Consider the following 20,048-nt stretch of genomic DNA (forward strand, 5'->3'; position numbering starts at 1 on the left):
AATTGTACCATTAAAACTCCGTCAGTCAGGCACTTTACATAACATCCTCATCATAAAGAATTAGCCCCCGCTTGTCTATAAATACAGTTAGCCTTATATATACCCTCATTCATTCTAGAAAATCAACTTGCGAATAAAATGTACCGAGTACAACTACCACTGGTGATTTTAAAGGATAAAAACCTGCTTGTGAAACAATCACGCCTAAAGAACTAAAAGACGTTACATTGAAACACTGTTTTGATCATCTTCTGAAGAAATCAGTTTTTCATCTTTTTAAAGCATCTGGAAATCTTTCTTTTTTTCCAAGCATTTTTATTCTTGTAAATAAAAAAGTAACCAATAAAATTTTTTTTTCCTTTACAAAAGAATCCTCTGATCCTTTGTGAAACTTTTTGAGATACTCTTGAAGTCGACACGCGTACAATAAAGGTAGTACATTACTGATCACGTTCTCTTTATTAGAGATGCTTACATCAGCTTATCAGGCATAGTAGTCAAGAAAAGGAGACCAACTATACAAATCTATATGTTTTATCTCAAAGATATATCGGCGAATAATTATACAACTCTTGCTTTTCTTTACCCTTTGATATTTAAAATAATCCTATACAGTTTTTCTTCTTGTTTCCCAACAAATCTGTTCATGCTCCGTCTATTCCTTCATGCAAAATTGGAATTCAAAGAGAACCTGTCGTCTTCTAATAATGACCAGATTGAGATCAGAATGCATGCCTTTGCTTTTCATAAGGATCTTTTTTTTTTTTTTTACATGTCGCTTTACAGCTACAATAACTTGCTTTTGGACAAAAAGAGCAACTACGCAAACACAAAGACTGTCATATGTAAAGAGCTCATAAAACCGTTTGACGAGAAGGTATATGATCATGAACATACCAAATACCAAAATATATATGTATATATAGGCTATACAGGCAGACACCTGGTATGCGTCCATCTGAGGCGTATTCACTTTCAGTTCCATAGAGATTTGTTCTCAATCGAAATAAATAGCATAACTGATCTTCTTATTTCAGTTGAGACAAGCTAACAATAAAATCATTCAATCTTGAAGTTTGTTGGAAGACGGTTTTTATCTTTGGTTAGCGCAGAAAAGCCATCGGTTTTAAGGATCAATCAGTCCTTATTTGGAAGAAACGGCTCAAGCATACTAACTCCGATGTCTCTAAAGGAATAAAAAAAAAGTAAACTTGCTCTCTCGTATTTCTTTCAATAATTTTAAACATGAGTGATAATCAAAGTGAAGCCATTGATCAATTTGTCAGCTTGACACAAGCAACCGAAACTCAAGCTAAGTTCTTTCTTGAAATGAGCAACTGGGATTTACAAGTAGGGATAAAAAAAAATAATGTGTACATGGACTGATTACGTGTACTTTTCGTAGGTCGCCATTACTCAATATTTTGAAAGCAATAATGGGGGCGGGAACACGCTCGATGAACATTTAGAAGAGCAAGCGAATTCACCAGCTCCAACTCCTTCTTCTCCTTATAGATCTACAAAAGGAAAAGCCAGTGGTTCTTCGTAAGTATATTTGCGTATTATTTTAATGACTGTGTCTCTCATATTTTCCTCTATTTAGCTCTAAAATCCGTACGTTCAGAGACCTTAGTAATGATATGGATGAAGAGAGCAATTCTGGAGATGATGAACACGAAAACTTGTATGCAGGTGGAGAAAAATCGTAAGTAGTAGACCTGTGTGTAGAATGATATCGTTAACCAAAGTGATATGCAGCGGTATGGTAGTTCAAGGCCCCAATAAGAAGGGAAACAATATAGTGGATGATATTCTGAAAAAAGCAGCAGAGTAAATTGGCTTTATTTTTTTTTATCGAATCGCTTTAACAGTTAACAAATTTCTCTAGAGGTGGACAAGCTCATGAAGAACGCATGGAAACCAAGAAGAAGCCAAATTATTATACTGGAGCTGGCTATCGGTTGGGAAGTGAAGATGAGCCTTCAAGTGTTTCTCGACCGGTCACTGCTGCCACACCCGCACAAGAAGAATTGGAACCTGTAAAATCATGCAAACTGTCTTTCGTGTCTTATTTATCTCTCTTTATAGGTTACTCGTCATTTAACTTTTTGGCGTAATGGGTTCAGTGTGGATGATGGACGTTTATATGAATACACTGATCCTGCAAATCAGGAAATGTTGACAGCCATTAACAGCGGGTAAGAAAAAGAATTTTTTTTAAAAAAAGGGTTTATTAAAAACATGATTGTAAAGACGTGCCCCACTTTCCTTGCTCAATGTGCGTCATGGACAACCAGTAGAAGTGCGTGTCATCAAACGTCAAGATGAGGATTATAGACCTCCTCCTAAGGCTGCACCAAAGCCATTTGAAGGCGCTGGGCACAGATTAGGTAGTCCTGCTCCCATTATAGAACCCAGTCCTACACCCGGTGCTTTCCCAAGCTCATCTTCTCAAAACTCTGCTCCTACTGTAGATGAAAGTCAGCCTGTGACATCCATTCAGATTCGTTTAGGAGATGGATCGAGGTAAAGTGTATATATTACTCTTAAAAAAATGCTCACGTATTTGTCAGGTTGATTGCTAAATTAAATCATACTCATACAATTGGAGACATCCGCCAATACATTGAAGCGTAAAAAAAAAAAAATTACAAATTACAAAATATTAACTCCATTTATTAGTAATCATACAAGCAGTCATAATAGACAATATATTCTTCAAACTACATTCCCTGTAAAACAATTGGAAGATAATAATCAAACAATTAAGGAAGCAGGTTTATTAAACAGTGTCATTGTTCAGCGTTATCAATAAAAAAAATATCATATCAAATGAGTATAAAAATAAACATACAAAAAGGGGGAGGGGCTACACTGAACCCAATAGACAACCATAAAAGTAAGAGGAAGGAAATATTGAAAGAATGTGTAAGCATTTTGTATCTTTTGCATAAGATGAATGGTTTGTTCCCAGTAAGGGAAATCTTGATTTCTTGTATTTGCCATTTCAGTATATAGTGAAGCGCATCATTGTCATTAATCATAGTCATCATTATCTTCATGCTGACTTGCCAAACAAAACGGTTTAACCCATCACGTCGACTAAAATGACAGCACATCGTTACTAGTAAAGGATCTTTCATCACGATGAACAGTAGCAAGATGACGATCCCGATCATGACGTCTATCAAATCGCTTTAGACATTGAGGACATTCGAATTCCTTTGTACGGTTTTTGTCATGTGTTTTGATATGAGTGCCAAGGTTATATCGACGTTTGGAAACGTGGTCACAGTAGGGGCAAGGATACGATCTTGAGTCTGGGCTTTTCTTGGCAGATGGTCTTTTCTTTGGAGGCTTCTCTTCATCATCTTGCTGCTTTCTTTTCCTTCCTCGCTTCTTTGGCTTTTCTTCGATTGGGTTCTCATCTACCAATAGATTCTCTTTTAATGAAGTTTCTTCTTTCACTGGTTTTTCTTCTTTGACAGCTTCTTGTTCTTGTTCTTGCTCTTCTTCTAATGGCTCCATTTCTTCACTCAGTGGAGAGCCAAGATCTAATAAGTCTCTAAACTCATCATCCACTGGTTCCGGCTTGATATCGATAGTGCTTTTTGAGCTTTGAAGAGGTGGGAAAAGTCCTTCGTGATCACTCTTTTGAGCAGGTGTAAAAGAAAACTTGGATACAGACAATTGAGGTGTCTTTGATTTATCAATTAAAAGCTCAGTTGGATCACCATTGAATTGGGCAATGGCACCATGTTCATGCCAGTCATTCAAATAATTTCCAACTAGAATTTCTTGATTCAAAGCATTAGCATAAGAAGGAAGATCAAATGTATCAAAGAAAGGTGGTGAGTAAGGTGTGTCGATGTTTTCATCCAGAAAGGGTGTGGTGACAATAGGAGAGGCTCCCATATTTGATTGATAGTCTGTGTACATTATATAATAAATAAATATAAATTAAAAAGAAGATAAAAAAAAAGAGAGATAGAATTTAGAGGCTTTATATATTTTTTTAACATTACCAAATATGGAAACATCGATCTAGAGGGGCGCAAAGTAGCGCTTTTTCGGATAACCAAATTACTATGACGATGTTGCTATGGTAACCGTATAGAAATATCGTAAAACTGAGATCCAATAGTTTTTTCTGCAAGTTTGTTTGGATATTATTCACTCGCCGAATTAGTTCGTCAAAGATTAGTAATCATTCAATTACTATTTCCATTTTTTGTTAAAACAAAAGAAAAAGAGATTAATTAAGGTAGATAAATAAATAACCTTGAAACTAGGTATGAATAATCTACATTTTAGATAGAATAGAAAGTAGTAGAAAGTGGTGGAACTTGTTTTGATCCGCTTTTCATTGTTCTGCCGACTACAATCTCCGAATGTATTTGAACCAAACAAAAAGATTACTTTCCATTTAAAGTAACATTATTACGAATCCTGTCAATTTTGATAAAATACACTTTATTCTTTTTTTCCAATAGGATTGCGTAAGGCATAACTGTATTTAGGCATGATATAATCCTGTATACATAAACATCTTGATTTGTAATATGGATGTTTACAATTTTTTATATGTTCCAATCCTACTCATACTTCTTGCATTACCACTGCTGTTAGGAGGACGAAGTCCACTTGGTCTGGAAGTTGTTGTTGTCGTCGCCGTCGTTGGAGGACTCAATATTCTCTTTTTCTCTTCTGTCTTTTGAAACAATCTTGGTGTAGGGCTTCTTATGCTAACGCGAGAAGCTGTCTGTGGAGAAGCGGGTCTCCCAATAGTTGGTATGTGGCTTGCTCTTTGATTTGGTATTCTGCTTTTTCGAGTAGTCGTAGGAGCAGATGGAGAGGACGAAGAAGACAACGTCTTTTGGGGTACAGGTGGGGAATGATGATGAGAGGTAGGTGCGGGAATATGAGATGCACGCTTTGCAAGCTGTGTACGTGCTGTGTTGTTATTAGTGGTTGGTACTCTTGTTTCCTTTTTTGATGTGTATGATCGGCTTGGTGTTGGTATACCTGTTCCATTAGGTCGTGGATGATGAGGAATACCTGAAGATGAAGCAAGACTACTGGCAGAGTAATTACTTAGACGGCTTAATGGACGAGAAGATGAAGAAGAGGATTCAGATGGATAGATCACTGGAGTCATGCCATATTTGGCATACTGAGTGACAGTGGACTGAGAAGTTAAACTATTATCACTACTTAAACTATCTGACCTTTTACGTAAGGCGATTTCTGCTTAAGGACAGTAAGTTATTCATGTTCTTGAACCATTTTCATGTTACCTTTGTTAACTGGGTTCAATACTGGCTTTGGCACATTTATCTGGGTATTAGTAGGTGCAGTCCAATCTAATTGAGGAGGCTAATAACATTTTGAGAAAAAATGAACACTTGATTTATTTTTTTATTACCTTTGTCATGAGCTCATTAAACCCATTATTAAAAGGGCTAAGCATATCTTCATTCTATGTGTATGAAATAAAGAAGTTATTACAATGTACTTTTTCTTTTTCTTTTTTTTATTCAGTACTTGATTTAAATTCCAAAAGTCCTCCGTTGAATCATCTATTATATCCAAATTAGCTAAATCAGTCAAATCAGTTTCATCATCCATGTCCACAGTATAGTTCGCATTAATAAGTTCATCCAGATTAACACTATCTACTGAATGTACACTCTCTGGTCGACCGTCGCTTCTCTTTGTCTTTTCTACTGAAATGCTAATATGGTTCATGTATAAAAATTATATACTTGGCTGCACAAAAACATACACTTTGCATATTACCAATTATTATCTGCATCCACAATATTCACTAATATGTCGGCATCCCCGTTTTCTTTTTTTTTATCTTCTTTTCGAAATGAATGGACGTTCATTAGCCAGCCTTGAACATTGTCTGGGTCGTTGGTGGGTTCCTTTGGTGGACTGTTTTGTTTATCTTTAAAACCGTTTAAAAAACGAAGACCAGGCGCTTGAGTCATAAAAGAGAGAGAGAGAGAGGGTATAAGAAAATCTGGTTTTATTCGGAAAAAGAAAAAAAAAAAAAAAAAAAAAAAAAAAAAGGAGTAAAGGTTGCAAGTTACAACAAGCAAAATTTATTATCCAATAAAAAGGCAGTACAGTAAAGATATAAAAAAATTACGCATTTATGAGCAAAATTGGTTTTGTATTTTAATCATAAAGTTGAGTATTTGCAAATTATCACTAAAGCAGAGATTCGGGTATTAGATAGTTCTGAAGAGCTTTCTTTATCGGATGCTTTTTTCCTTTTCGATTTTACTATTAATAATAAACCAAATTTGTTCGCTAGAATTTAGCTAAAGAAAGTAAAGAAAAAAAAAGAAGCAAAAGAATGATATTCATATCAAATGGTTTTCCTTTCTAGGTCATTAGCAATGTATGCACAGACGCATTATTCATTGTACTATAAAGGCCACTTATACACCTAAGCTTGTCTAAAACGTTTAATGTACCCCTGACAAAACAGATATTAATGATCAGCTACAGTGCCTTCGGCAGCTCTAATACATTTTTCTTTTTTAATGAGGTTAAAGGTTTTCTTGTTCTTATATGCGTAATAAAGTGCGATAAAATAGTATCAAAGATGATAGTAAATCTGACATTACTTTGCAGTACAATTACTACTGGTTGGATTTTTTCTTCGGTCATGCTATATTCTTATTCAAATATTATAAAAGGCTGATTCACCATTGAAAAATACAGCTGCTGTAAAGATCACATTTATTTCTAATCTGCATGATATACCAGATTTTTGTAAAAATAACTACAATTTTGGAAAATGTTCTTCAGATTTTGATAAAAGTGGTTTTCTCAATTAATATATAATTGTTGATAACATGAATTTTAAATACCTATCTCTCAGCGAACAAGATTACCCTCGAAAAAGTAACTGGAGAAGTAAGGAAAGGCTTGATGTCAATAATGAGAGTAAATTATGAGTTTAGTCCTGGTACCATGAAAATTTCTGAAGTACTTCTTCAAGAGTCTTCAAGTTTTGAGAGCAGCGAAGAAGAAGGGAATGTGAACAACCTCATGAAAACAGTGACATTCCTATTCAATCCAAGATTAAAGTCTTTTCTATTGCTCACCCCAGTAAAACTGACTTAGAAAAGGAACATATACTGCAGTTACAATGCAAATCAAGTCGGCAGCTTCTTGCTTTTACCTACTAAGCAAGTTCCAGTAAGATCTGCTGCCGCTGACGCTGGTATCAGCCTTAGTTTAGCATTTCGACTCATAAAGCTATGGGAAGAAGAGGGCACAATTCTCCCAAGTAAAAAAAGAGGGCTTAGTAAAGGTATTGTGGCCAACATAAAGCAGCAACATACCCAGTTTGTTGTTGCAATTGTAGATAGTTATGCATCAGTGACTTTAGACCAAATGAGACATAGACTTTTGATTGAATTCCCTGCTCACAGGTAAGAAAACTGCCCCCTACGATCATGTTTGTACATTATGTATTGAGTTTCAAGAGTCTGGAAAAAAATTCTTGAAAAGAGAAATTTAAAAGCAAAGCTTCGATGAAAAGCAGCAGTGCTCGCATGAATGTCAGATAAGGACATGTGCTTTGAAAAGAAGTGTGTTTCCCTTGACGATGCAGGTTTTAATCTCCACGTCAACCGTTTTTGAGGTTAGTCCAAAAAAGGTGAGCCTGTCAAGTATCTTTCCTACTTCTCGAGGAACTTTGATTGAAATCTTTGAGGCTATTTGCACAAGGAGAATCAACATATCCTTGAAAAAAACAATTACTATAGTAGGCAGCAAGAAGAGAAAAGCTGGTGGTACTGCTGTTGCAGCTACTGCCAGAACTGGAACAAGAATGTGGTACTTCTTGGGCTACCTACAATACGTTATTAGCAGTCTTAATAAGAACAATTTGAAAGGGAATTATGTTGTCATGGGCAGCTCCTATTCATAAGCCTGCTACCGTCAGAGAATGAATCGAGAATAGAGGTCACAGGTGCATATATCTCACATCATACTCACCTGTTTTAAAACCTATTGAGGAGTTCTGGTCAAAGGTAAAACGTGGTATAAAGAGGGAGTCTTTTGTTAATGGAGATACCTTGACTCCTAGAATCATGGAATCATGTACAGAGGTATCTCTGAAACACTATCAAGGGTGAATCAGACACTCTGTTTCGTTTTTTGGATGTTGTTTAACTTTGGAAGAAAACTTTGATCAACTTTTTTACAAATAAAAAATCATACATTTCTCAAAAAATTAAAATTATTTCTTGAGAAAAGATTGGTAGTGGTATTGAAAAACCATAATTGAAATTTGTTTAAACTTTACAATGAGAAACTAGAAAAGCGTAGCTATATTGTATGAACAAAACTTAACGCACATGTTTGAATTTCCTCACAAGCTTGAAGTATGTAAATCGATGTTATTCTAAGCTAAATTCTGTAAAGCTATTAAGAAAAGCTATATAGCATGTTTAGGATTATTTATCTATTGATATGATTTTTTCCTAAACTCATATCTATTTATTTGAGATAAGTTAAAGCACAATCGTTTAGTTGTTTAGCTTTTTATCTCAATCTCTTTAACAACAACCTAAAACTCTTTTTAAAGAATATTAGAGATCGACTGTCTTATACAAGTATGATTGCTTTTTAAACACATACTCAAGGTATGTATTGGTATGAGGTTGATGCAACGTTAAATATGTATACTATTTTTTTAAAAAAAATTTCTGTTTCTGACTCGATGCCCCCAATAGCCCTTCTACTCCTAAGGAGCATATTCTTGCAGGCAAGCATTTTAACTGGACATCTCAAGCTTGGTAATGAGGAGATCGCCAAAAAGTGGTTTGCCTGGGATGTGACCCTTTAGAGCCTCATTGGAGGCCAGGAAGCCAAGCAACTGGTCTCCTTCAAACTCCAGGTTTCATGAGCCCATACGTGGTGAGTGTTTTTGAAGGCCCCTTCAGAAGAATGGTTTCCGCATTCTCCTGATTGATGAATTTCGAACAAGTAAATGCTGTCCATGTTTTGAAGAATTGATCCTGAAGATCCTTTGGATGGCACAAATCCTCGCCCCCCCTGGAGAAGACAAACTCTCCCTCAAGTTATTAGACACAGCCTATTAAGATGTACAGATCAAAGCTGCCGATTGCCTATGGCTAATAACAACGAGGATGCTAGCAATAGGAGACAGTTTTGCCTTTGGAGTTGTGGCTTTGTTGCCTGCCTCAACATGTTGCATATTGTTCTTTCCCTTCGTGAGAATGGCCAGATTCCTAGAAGGTTCAGATGTGATGATTTTCAACGACTAAGAACACCCAGCGAGCATGCTGCCGAATTGCAAGACCGATGTTCAGCCCGCCATCTGAAAAACCAATAATTTCTCCTGAACAGTTACTGCTGTTCAATGTCTACATGTATTAAGTGTAAGTGATAAACATAATAATAGATTTTCAGTTCTTTCTCATTTTTCCTTTTTATACCATTTTCAACTCTATACATGTATTAAAGATTCTTATTTTCATGTAAGCGCTCTGAACAATTCAACCAAAGACATGTCTAACTTTCTTCTATTTTATTTGATATCTGTTTGGGAATTTTCTTTGCTTTCCATCCGGGTTTCTTTTCTTGTCAATCTTTATTCTGAATTCTTTCATTTCTTCAATAATCTTTGCTTGCCTCTTTTCTAATTATTTCAACTCGGTTTACCAATAGTTGATAAAAATACTGTATATGGTAAATAGTTTTTTATCTGTAGTAGCAAATTTCAAAGCATTATAGCTCGAGATTTTGCCCCCTTTTTTTTATTATTATTATTTAAGAAATACTATTTTCAAAAAGTAAAGTCGCATTTTTACAAATTTTATAACACCATATATACAAAAAGCGACAAGTAAGCGCGACATCTATTCCTGAGAACAGTTCTTATAAATGGGCAAAAGGCAACTGTAGCATACTAACATTTTTACGAGCTTCTGAAAGATTTGACAACCAATTTTCATTTTATTAGCCTGTTTGATTTGATTAGATTCACCATTTAAAAGCCGTCACGTTTATAAAAAATCCTTGATTCAATCAATTGCAATAAAGAATAGACAAATGTCTACTAAAAACAAGAAAGGTACACTAAGCATTTTCTCTAATGTGTGTATAACTCTGCAGTAGTATTCAACTCTTTACAATTCTTTAGGCCCTTCTCAGGTATAGAGTTTTGCTTAGAATTGGGATAATAGACTTATTTATACTATTCACGCATACACAGGCAGAGCTTTTAGTTCGAACATGTTCCGAGATTGTAGCTGAACTTGTTGTAGCAGTCGAATCAGGAAAAGACGTCAACTTGAACGGTATCAAAAACAGAGCCGCTCGAAGAAACAAGTTACAGAATCAACCCAAACTAGTAGAAATCATTGCAGCCATTCCTGAACAACACAAGGCAGCTCTTTTACCTAAATTAAAAGCAAAGCCTATTCGAACAGCTTCAGGCGTAACGTTCAATTTGAGAGTGGAGAAAGAAAAAAGAACGGAGAGATTAACTGCCAAATATATAGATTGCCGTCGTAGCTGTGATGTGTAAACCCCATCGATGTCCTCATATTGCCATGACCGGCAACATTTGCGTCTACTGCCCTGGTGGCCCTGATTCTGATTTTGAATATTCTACACAATCCTATACCGGATATGAACCCACCTCGATGCGTGCGATCCGTGCTCGTTATGATCCCTATGAACAATCCCGTGGTCGTGTGGATCAACTTCGTAGCTTGGGACACAGTGTCGATAAAGTAGAATACATCATCATGGGTGGTACATTCATGTCGCTCTCTGAGGATTACAGAAACTGGTTTATTCAAAACCTGCATGATGCACTCTCGGGTCATACGAGCAACAACCTGGATGAGGCCGTTCGATATTCACAGCAGAGTCAAACAAAATGCATCGGTATCACGATCGAGACAAGACCTGATTATTGTCTGAAGCCTCACTTGAGTCAGATGCTTCGCTATGGCTGTACTCGTCTGGAGGTGGGTGTGCAGAGTGTGTATGAGGATGTGGCCAGAGACACCAATCGGGGTCACACCGTCAAGGCCGTTACGGAATCTTTCCAGATGGCCAAGGACGCCGGATTCAAGGTCGTGTCACACATGATGCCCGATTTACCCAACGTGGGTATGGAAAGAGACATGGAGCAATTCAAGGAATACTTTGAAAACCCAGCCTTCAGATCGGACGGTCTCAAGATTTATCCTACCCTCGTCATTCGTGGCACTGGTCTCTATGAACTTTGGAGAACCAAGAGATACCAAAACTACACACCCAATGCCTTGGTCGATCTTGTCGCTCGTATCTTGGCTCTTGTGCCTCCATGGACTCGTGTCTATCGTGTTCAGCGTGATATCCCTATGCCCCTTGTCACCTCTGGTGTCGAACATGGTAATTTGCGTGAGCTGGCTTTGAACCGCATGAAGGATTTAGGTACAGAGTGTCGTGATGTACGTACCCGTGAAGTCGGTATCACAGAAATTCATCAAAAGATCAAGCCAGATCAAGTGGAATTGATTCGTCGTGACTATGTGGCTAATGGTGGTTGGGAAACCTTCTTGTCCTATGAAGATCCCGAACAGGATATCTTGGTCGGCTTGCTCCGCTTGAGAAAGTGTTCACCACAAACATTCAGACCCGAATTGACCGCAGGCCCTTCATCGATTGTACGAGAACTCCACGTCTATGGTTCGGTTGTGCCTATGCATGACCGTGATCCTACTAAATTCCAACACCAAGGTTTTGGTACCTTGCTGATGGAGGAAGCAGAACGTATAGCAAGGGAAGAACATGGAAGTGTCAAGCTGAGTGTTATCTCTGGTGTTGGTGTAAGACACTACTATGCCAAGCTTGGCTATCATTTGGATGGTATGTGAAACAAAAGAGAATATTTATTTGATTTCGCTAACAATAGATATTGATAGGCCCATACATGTCAAAGATGCTCGTCTAATGTAGTCATTTTATTCGAAATATTTAAATGTGTACATAAATATCATTCCCTTTTTTTTCGCTTTCTTAATAAATAGAAATCAATATTTTTTCTTTTTTTCAATGTCAAACGAAACGGTCAAGAAAAAGAATAAAGATAATATAAATTTTACTTTTAAGCCAAACAAAATAGCAGGTCAAATAAAGCCAATGTCTCACAAAGAAATACCATCCTCTACGATGATCGATGACAAATTAAAACAAAAGTTGTCGTCTTGGAAAGATAAAATCTTTCAGCCTACAACAGGAAAAAGAAAAGGGTTCGATCTAGACACACTTCTGACGCCTCCACAGCATCCTTTCTTGTCACCCAACCTTTCAAATTTGTCCTTGAATAAGACGAAAAAAAGTAAGGATGACGATGTATGCGAAAAGGACTAACTGTTGTACTATACGAAGATGTGAATTTGGCATCAAAGCGAACGGATCCATCCAACATGATGAAAAAAATAGTATACATGCCTTTTGCTGCTGTAAAAACAAGTGTTGATTTCTTGTGTATAGAAAGAGGAAATAGATGACGATTCAAATGCGATAGAGAAAGTATTGAATCTCAAAAAAATAATTAAAAATCCATACAAGACAAATTCACAAGAAAGCCATGCTATTGTCGTCAAATCAAAAAAGCTACCCAGTCATGAGCTAAGCGAGGCTCTCTTTAAGAAAAAAGCGCTCGAGATAAGAGAGTTGCCCAAATTGGAGTTTGATAACACTATCGAGCTTCTGGCGGATTCATGTAGAAGAAAGGCTACTGAAAAGGAAAAGGCCTATGTGAAAGTGTGTGAAGAGGTTGATGAATTAAAGAGACGATTGAAGGAAGAGCAATACAGGCTGGAGGGTTGTGAAAGAAAGGGACAGATAACAGAAAACTTGATTCAAGCAAGTTTGATTCGATATAATCAAATACAATCAAAGTAAGCATACACTCTTTCCGTTAGGATCACTCTAAACCATGTGTTTTAGGTTAGAAAAAGTGACAGCTCGAATGGATACATTCAAATGCATCTTTAATAGCTTGGAAGAGTTGCTAAAGCAGATTGAAGAAGCTCGGAATATACAAGAGACAAGTAACGAGAAACTTCGTGAAGCTTGCCTTTTGAATATCGAGAGAGACAAGGCGAGAGCGAAAAAGATGAACGAGCTTAGGCAGAGACTGCAGCAGCTGGCAGAGAAAAACAGTCTGTGGATCAACCAAGGATTACAAAACATGACAACAAGTCGTTTAGTTATTCAACAGCAAGTTTCGGGCTTAAACAACCTTATGAATGAACATCGTCAACAGTTGAGTAATGTCCTTTTTTTTGATTTGCTATTCACATCAACTTACTTTTTTTTCTTGTAGCGAACGTAAAAGATGCTTTGCAAGATCAAAAACTTACTTTCCATAGCATGGCGGCTAATGCCAACAGTGTTTCTCAAGTTTTACAAGCACATACGTCATCTTTATCCAACAAAAACACACTCGTTCAGCACATCAAGTCTGCCGTCAACATACAACAGAGCTCTCTGAAAAACATACTAGAAAGGTTAAAAAAATTAGACCAAGCTTAGCTTGCTTTACTAAGCTAAAAATAGTATACGAGATATAGAGACAATGGCTAGTGATTTTAATGATCATGGTAAGTCTTTTTTTGTATTTATAACAAGAGTAATCAACAGTCTATGAGTCGCCGTCGATGAGATATCAAAAGACGACAAGGAGCTTATCAAGAGACTTCAAGAATACAACGAGGTGATTCCCAACCTCGTTCTCAATCCGATACTGACTTGCTCGTACTAGAAAACAAGTGAAGACCTCTTGCAGGAGAGAAACCGGTAAGACGATCGCTTCAGAACGCAACACTAAGTGATGCATTAGCTATCAAATCGAAAGAGAAGAATGGATCAGAGAACAAAAGCGTCTTATTAACCAAATAAGCGTTTTGAATTATAAAGATCGACTCTATAAACAAAAGTACGAGGAAAAAAGAATGTCAGAGGCGGGTCGTCTGCTAATGCCATCGATAGATTCGAAAACGACGACCCTCATCCTCGCCAACCGCTTGAAACACACGACCGTACATACTTTTTTTTTTCTCACCGCACGGTGCCCTTGGAACTTATTTCTCTCTAGATGAGGTCATTCCAAAGCAACCCGCCATGACTCAGCAAGAAAACGAGGGTCCCAAACGTACCACGGTCACACGCAGGATGCGCAAGCAGATGAATGAAAGAAACATGAATGTAATCTACTCTTCCCTTTCTGTTTCCTGTTAACCCACTCGACCCAGATGGCACCCATCGTAGACACCCCCTCCGCCAAGACGTCCACGCCTCCAAAAAGACGGTAAGGTATTCACTTTTTGTTTCCACGAAAGCTGATGGTCGTAAAGGAACGCGAACCCAAGCCGAGGAAGAGCCAGGGGAGCAAAGGCACCGGTGATGAACGTGACAAGAGAGATGATGGATGAACTCGCTTTGCAAGAACCACCTTTACAAAAGAAGCGTAGAAAGGTGAGCGCGTCGGTCGTCGTTTGCTTTCCTAACCGACTCTTTTTCAGCTGAACGAACCCGAACAAGGACCCGAGAGAAAGGTAATCAAAGAATGGAGCGATGCCATGTAGCGTCTTGATAGCCAATCATAGATTCCACAGACGATCTCTGTGTCTATTCCCGAATCAGAAAAGAATACTCATTTATGGAATAAATAAAACAAAATAAATGCGCAAATTTTATGTTTATGTATTTTTTTGGTATAAAAAGAAAATGAGAAGAAGGGGGGGGGAGAGGGGGGAATAAGTAACACGTAAAGTTTGAAATCAAATAAAAAATGAAGAGTACACTTGATAGTCATATCATCTTTTATATTTTTTTTTAATAATAATCAAAGTGTTCAATAAAAAAAAAGGGGGGGGAGAGTTAAAAATACAAAACATAGGCATGCATATCTAGAATAAATTATATATAAAATCTTAACCATAAAAGCTTGATATCTTATCGATCATATCTACCCAACTCAACATACTAGCATGATCTGGTGCTTGTAATTTATGTGAAGTATAGAGGGTATCAATTGTAAAAAATGTTTTTGACTTCTATCGTTTACAGTGAGTACTCGTTAAGAAAGAAGGTATTCATTTACCATTGCAGTGCCATCTTCCTTATGTACATTTCTGATATGAATCACATCCACCTCATTTGTTTCTGATTGATCTTCATACATAAACATATAATTTCTATAGCAACGTCAGTCTCTGTTCACGTTTCATTTCCCAGTACTTTACCCTACAAGCACACACCAAAACTTTTCCCACTCCTTGCCTTCGGCATCATTCTTGCGTTGTAAATACCCCTTCTTGGCTATCGTATGATCATCGATCAAGACCTGATGCACATGCGGGGACCATCGACGAAGGGTAGGATTGGCCGGCGTGGGCAAGACGTCCTTTGGGGTCGGACGGGACCAAAGCTTGAGAATGTGTTCCATGTTCGGTTTCACGCTGAGCCTGGTCGGCGGCTCATCACACAGACGATCCAGTTGCTCATCGAGATACAGCCTGTAGGCCATCTTTTCGACTTGTTCTCGATGCAGCATCCTTTCGCGATGTTCATCATAGACACGGAGGATGCGGGAAGGCAAGTCTTGTTTATAGATGTCTTGGATGCCAAACAACTCTGCATGATGTTCAACAACATAGATGCACGCAATGTGGTGCTTGATGTGGCCCGTTTTGCTCGAGAACAGGTTGAACAGGGACGACGCGCGCTTGTTGCCCGTCGCCTTCTTCTTCTTGATGCTCGCGGCCTTGGTCTGATCCTTGATGTGGACCGCGATCTCTCTTTCAAACTTGATTTCACGCTGACTCGCGTTTCGAATCACCCAGCTGAGGTTCAAGAGGACCTGGTGTGTGTTTTGAGTGACGGCATTCAAGAGCAAGGTGTCATGGAGCGAACTATCCCAGGAGCATTCCGCTTTGAGTGTTTGATAGTCTGTTTGGCTTGCTCTTGAGTTGCGTTTGGAGTCCATGAGTTTGAGATGAATGTCCGATTGGGCCGACGGGGGGGCTTCTATCACCTTGCCCTTGGCATCCACCAGACGCACTTGGCCTAATCTGACCTCGACAATCTTCTCCAGATTCAGTTCGGGCTGCGTGGTCGCGTGTTCCAGTGACAAGACGATACGTCGCTGCTGACCTTGTTGAAGCGAAAAGACGCCTTCATCCGATTCGACAGGCACCGGCTTATAATCGCCCTCGGGTGTGATTTCACAGACTTGGATACGTGCGAGCACATCTTGAGATCGCTTGGGAGGAAGGATGGCGTCTGGCTGCTGGTCGGTGACTTCCTTGACGATCAAGAGTGAATCCAGATAGGCCTGTTTGGGTTTACCATAGATTTCAAAGACCACTTCCTTTTGATGAATCACGTTCAGCAACTCCTCCGTGACGGCCATGGAGAGCGTCTGATGATAATCAAACACGATCGGCGCCCGCTGCTTGTTGTGCTCGACCGAGTCGGAAGCAAAGATGCCTTCGAGGTTGTTGCCAAAGTTCGAAAGACGGAATTGAGCATGGACCCGACTGAAGAGATCCGAATCCAGCCCGGTCATTTCGATCATCGACACTTCAAACACCAGTTGCTGTCCGATATGAAGCAAATCCCGCGGGTTTTCTTCATCGTACACCACGTCGTCTTCATCCACTGGGTTTCGGACCGATCGGGCGATGGGCGCGATCGCCACCTTCAGCTGACCCATCAGACGACCCGAGTTGCGGCAGTGGACCGAGATCTGACTTTCGACAGGCACCTGGGTCGCCAGGTTCTGGAGGGGCATCTTGGCCAGACCGACCAAGACATAGGAAGGCACGTCCGAGTTATAAAAGAGATCGTCCCCCTTGAGATGCCTCTTGGCGTCCGTGACAAAGTTGAGGCCCTGAAGGTGTCGAAGACGGGTGACGAACTTGTCGATGGACCAGATGTAGGTCGATTGATGCTTGTAATCAATCACCTGGATGCCCACACACGGCTTCTTTTCCTTCAGCAGGTCCGTGTCGATCCCGTGTCGGTGATGATGCGAACTGGCGGCTTCCCAGTGCGAGGCCGAGAGGATGTCGTCCTGATAGACCACGGCAAATTGATAAAAGACGTCCTTGTGGGATTGCTTGGCGAGTTGGTTTGCTTGCTGGACATAGACGTCGTTTCGAAGGATCGCTTGTGCCATCGCCACCTTCCTCTGGCGTTTCCAGTGCGCCAGGGCCTTTTTGCCAAGGGCCACTTCGCGTGGGGACAGGGACAGGGTCGGACCGGAGGAGATGCGACGCGAGAGACGACGGAGCTTGGCTTCGTACTTTCGGCGCTGATGTTCGTATTCGAGCACCTGCTTGCTGTCCATCTGGTTCAGCTCGTCCTCGGTCAGTGAAGAGATCGTGGTGCTCGTGTCCGTGGTATAGTATCCGTCATCGTCCATAAAGACAGACGAGGCCGTGGCTGAATACACACTGCGACGCACAGAGGAAGACGAGGTGCGACGGGAGAGCGAGTCCGATCCGGCCGACTGTCGTTTGCGCAGCACGCGCACCTTGGCCACTTCATCAAACAACTTGTCCAGATCTTGGTCTGTGAACTGATTGAATTTGGGATCATTGATGTACGTGTTCAGCATCGCCTCTCTTCGTGCAAAATTCCAATCCATGACTTCCGAGGGGGGTGACATCGGTCTTTCTTCAGGCAGAGGCGAAGGCGATCCTCTGCTTTCGGGTCGCGTGATGCTTTCGGTGAGGATCATGCTCTCACGCTCCTTCTTGGCTTCACCTGGGTTATTGAATCGAAAGACGTGGTAGTCGCCCAGGATGATACGGTAGCCACTCTTGAGCTTTTTGGGTTCAGAGACACGGAGGCCGTTGACCATCGTCGTACAGCCCTCGCGAGGATAGAGCGTGACCGAGTCATTGGTATTCTCAAAGTAACAGTGACCCTCTTCCATATTGGAGCCACTCAGCCGGATCACATAAGCACCATCCGGTCGCGTGCTCGTGTTCTCTTCTGGGTTCTCATGGAAACGATCCACAAAGGTCGTGCCTGGCTTGAGATTGTACATGAGACATTCAGACATCAAGGGATCTTCGTTGAGGTTGATCAAATAGGGTATTTCTTTGGGTGTATACAACCCCACCTGGTTCTTTTCGACCGTGATGCCCAGGTTCTTGAGGGTATCTTCCCTCACCTGATGAATCTCTTCCGTCTTCTGCAGCTTTTCTTCCCACGTCTGATTCAATTCGCCCAGCAGCTTCTCGGTCGTCTGGAGCTGTTCGACCATCTCTTCCTTTGTCAGCTGCGTCGTCTTGCCAGAGGCATCGGTGAAAACCACGGGCGATTTCAGGCTCGCATGGCTTTCGCTCGAGGCGGTCGTCGAGGCGGATTTGGCTGGTGTCTTCTTTCCCTTGGCTGTGGCTGTGATCTTTTCGACTTCAGCCGGTGCGTACACCATCAGGGCTTGACGGAGCGCTTCGACCTCGTCCTTCAGCTCACGCATGGCCCTCGCGCTTGGGTCTTCATTCACCACGGCCTTGGTCTTGATCTTCTTGGCCTGATCGGCATAACGCAGCGTACTGAGCGTTTCGTCATAATCGGCGGGTGAGATGGCGGCAATCATGCATGTCTTGGAATTGCCTCCCAAGGAATCTTTGAGTAACCAAGTCAAGACCTATTGAAAAATGAGTGGCTGGATGGATTCCAAACAGAATACCTACAGAGTCACGAAAGGGGATGTGGGAAGCATCTTTGGCTTTCTTGGATCCCTTTTTGGGTTCAGCCGAGGCTTGTTCAGCAAGTCCAGCAATGACTTTACCCAACGTCGTCAGGGATTTATTGATATTCGCACCTTCTTTCAATCGAACCCCGGTGGCTCCTGTACTATTGGCTCTTTCACTACCAGCTAAATCAACCAGACTATGTATTTTTTTTTTTTGGGCTTAGTTTTTTTTTTTTTTTTTGAGTGTGTGAATCAAGTGGGACCATTTACCTGATACGAGCGACTTTTTCAGCCGTTTGTTTTGTGGTTGGGTCTTGGGTCCGTTGGGTGACAAAGATGGTAAAGACAGCATGAGAACGAGAAGAGGTGGCGTTCATCTGAGTGGCGGCGACGGTTCTGGCTTTGTTGCCTTCGTCCATTAATTGATCAATGTCTTCAAAGGAAGACACGGCGAGACGAGAAAGATCTTGGACATAGGGACCCAAGACGGGATGTTCTCTTACTTTTAAATTGGATTTATTGCTTGGATTCAGCAAATCCTTGACTTTTTCATTGTAAATTTCTATATAAGACACTTCGACTCGAAAATCGGTGGTGTCTGTCTTGTTTTGGACTACGCGATCGAAGAGTTCTGAGCATGTTCTTGGTATGATGCCTTTATCTTCACCGTAACCTACCTAATTTATTTTATTAGCAAATAAATACAATTCATGTTCTGGTTACCATCGAATATGATTTTCCTGAACCGGTTTGACCGTCTAGAAGAAAGAGAGTTAATAAGACATAAAAGATTTTCTATTCATTCACTGACAAGCAAAAATACAACAATTATAGCCTTGAAACGCATGATCCAATAACTCTTTACCAAGATCATTATAGACACGCTCTTGATCTGCATAATCTGGGTCATTTATATCGGCAGACCAATACGATTCATCAAATGTGAATGCCTTGACTTCTTCTGGCATCGGTTTTGGTCCCTGAGTTGCTGGTTTTGTGATGATAGTTTTGTTGCCTTCCATTCGAATCAGACTGGTAGCTCCTCGAGCCTTTTCTGTGGTATGTCTTGTCAGTATTCATCAGGTTATGTATTCTATTTACCTCGAGAGTTTAAAGGTCTACAACGAACAACAACTTTAATATTACCTCCACTCATTCTTATTGTGAGTTAAAATAATATTTGATTAAAAAATGAAAGGAAAAAAAATGTTTTTTTTTTTTTTTTTTTGATATCGTCAATCGTTCAATAAATAGAGAGTGGATGACTCTAGACGTAAAA

General features: G+C 40.0%; 6 protein-coding genes across 6 annotated transcripts; 3 read left to right on the forward strand and 3 right to left on the reverse strand.

The window, feature by feature from the left end:
* Nucleotides 1–1,245: 1,245 nt before the first annotated feature.
* On the forward strand, nucleotides 1,246–2,637 carry RO3G_13885 (uncharacterized protein; the record flags this gene model as incomplete). The annotated part of the gene is made up of 7 exons (XM_067668469.1): nucleotides 1,246–1,350; nucleotides 1,406–1,545; nucleotides 1,604–1,705; nucleotides 1,889–2,039; nucleotides 2,089–2,198; nucleotides 2,254–2,526; nucleotides 2,574–2,637. The coding sequence occupies 7 exons, from the start codon at nucleotides 1,246–1,248 to the stop codon at nucleotides 2,635–2,637; spliced, it is 945 nt and encodes a 314-aa protein (XP_067524570.1).
* Nucleotides 2,638–3,102: 465 nt separating this feature from the next.
* Nucleotides 3,103–3,915, reverse strand: RO3G_13886 (uncharacterized protein; the record flags this gene model as incomplete). Its single annotated transcript, XM_067668470.1, has 1 exon — nucleotides 3,103–3,915. One exon carries the CDS (start codon nucleotides 3,913–3,915, stop codon nucleotides 3,103–3,105), a length of 813 nt encoding a protein of 270 aa, XP_067524571.1.
* Nucleotides 3,916–4,570: 655 nt separating this feature from the next.
* On the reverse strand, nucleotides 4,571–5,470 carry RO3G_13887 (uncharacterized protein; the record flags this gene model as incomplete). Its single annotated transcript, XM_067668471.1, has 3 exons — nucleotides 4,571–5,247; nucleotides 5,298–5,376; nucleotides 5,426–5,470. 3 exons carry the CDS (start codon nucleotides 5,468–5,470, stop codon nucleotides 4,571–4,573), a joined length of 801 nt encoding a protein of 266 aa, XP_067524572.1.
* Nucleotides 5,471–10,104: 4,634 nt separating this feature from the next.
* On the forward strand, nucleotides 10,105–12,001 carry RO3G_13888 (elongator complex protein 3; the record flags this gene model as incomplete). Its single annotated transcript, XM_067668472.1, has 5 exons — nucleotides 10,105–10,126; nucleotides 10,196–10,206; nucleotides 10,268–10,492; nucleotides 10,557–11,916; nucleotides 11,973–12,001. The coding sequence occupies 5 exons, from the start codon at nucleotides 10,105–10,107 to the stop codon at nucleotides 11,999–12,001; spliced, it is 1,647 nt and encodes a 548-aa protein (XP_067524573.1).
* Nucleotides 12,002–13,171: 1,170 nt separating this feature from the next.
* Nucleotides 13,172–13,590, forward strand: RO3G_13889 (uncharacterized protein; the record flags this gene model as incomplete). The annotated part of the gene is made up of 2 exons (XM_067668473.1): nucleotides 13,172–13,325; nucleotides 13,382–13,590. The coding sequence occupies 2 exons, from the start codon at nucleotides 13,172–13,174 to the stop codon at nucleotides 13,588–13,590; spliced, it is 363 nt and encodes a 120-aa protein (XP_067524574.1).
* Nucleotides 13,591–15,298: 1,708 nt separating this feature from the next.
* On the reverse strand, nucleotides 15,299–19,925 carry RO3G_13890 (uncharacterized protein; the record flags this gene model as incomplete). Its single annotated transcript, XM_067668474.1, has 6 exons — nucleotides 15,299–18,721; nucleotides 18,768–18,966; nucleotides 19,040–19,446; nucleotides 19,493–19,527; nucleotides 19,635–19,823; nucleotides 19,871–19,925. 6 exons carry the CDS (start codon nucleotides 19,923–19,925, stop codon nucleotides 15,299–15,301), a joined length of 4,308 nt encoding a protein of 1,435 aa, XP_067524575.1.
* Nucleotides 19,926–20,048: the final 123 nt, after the last annotated feature.

This window comes from Rhizopus delemar, genomic scaffold (genome assembly GCF_000149305.1).
Source record: "Rhizopus delemar RA 99-880 supercont3.13 genomic scaffold, whole genome shotgun sequence".
Classification (NCBI taxonomy): domain Eukaryota; kingdom Fungi; phylum Mucoromycota; class Mucoromycetes; order Mucorales; family Rhizopodaceae; genus Rhizopus; species Rhizopus delemar.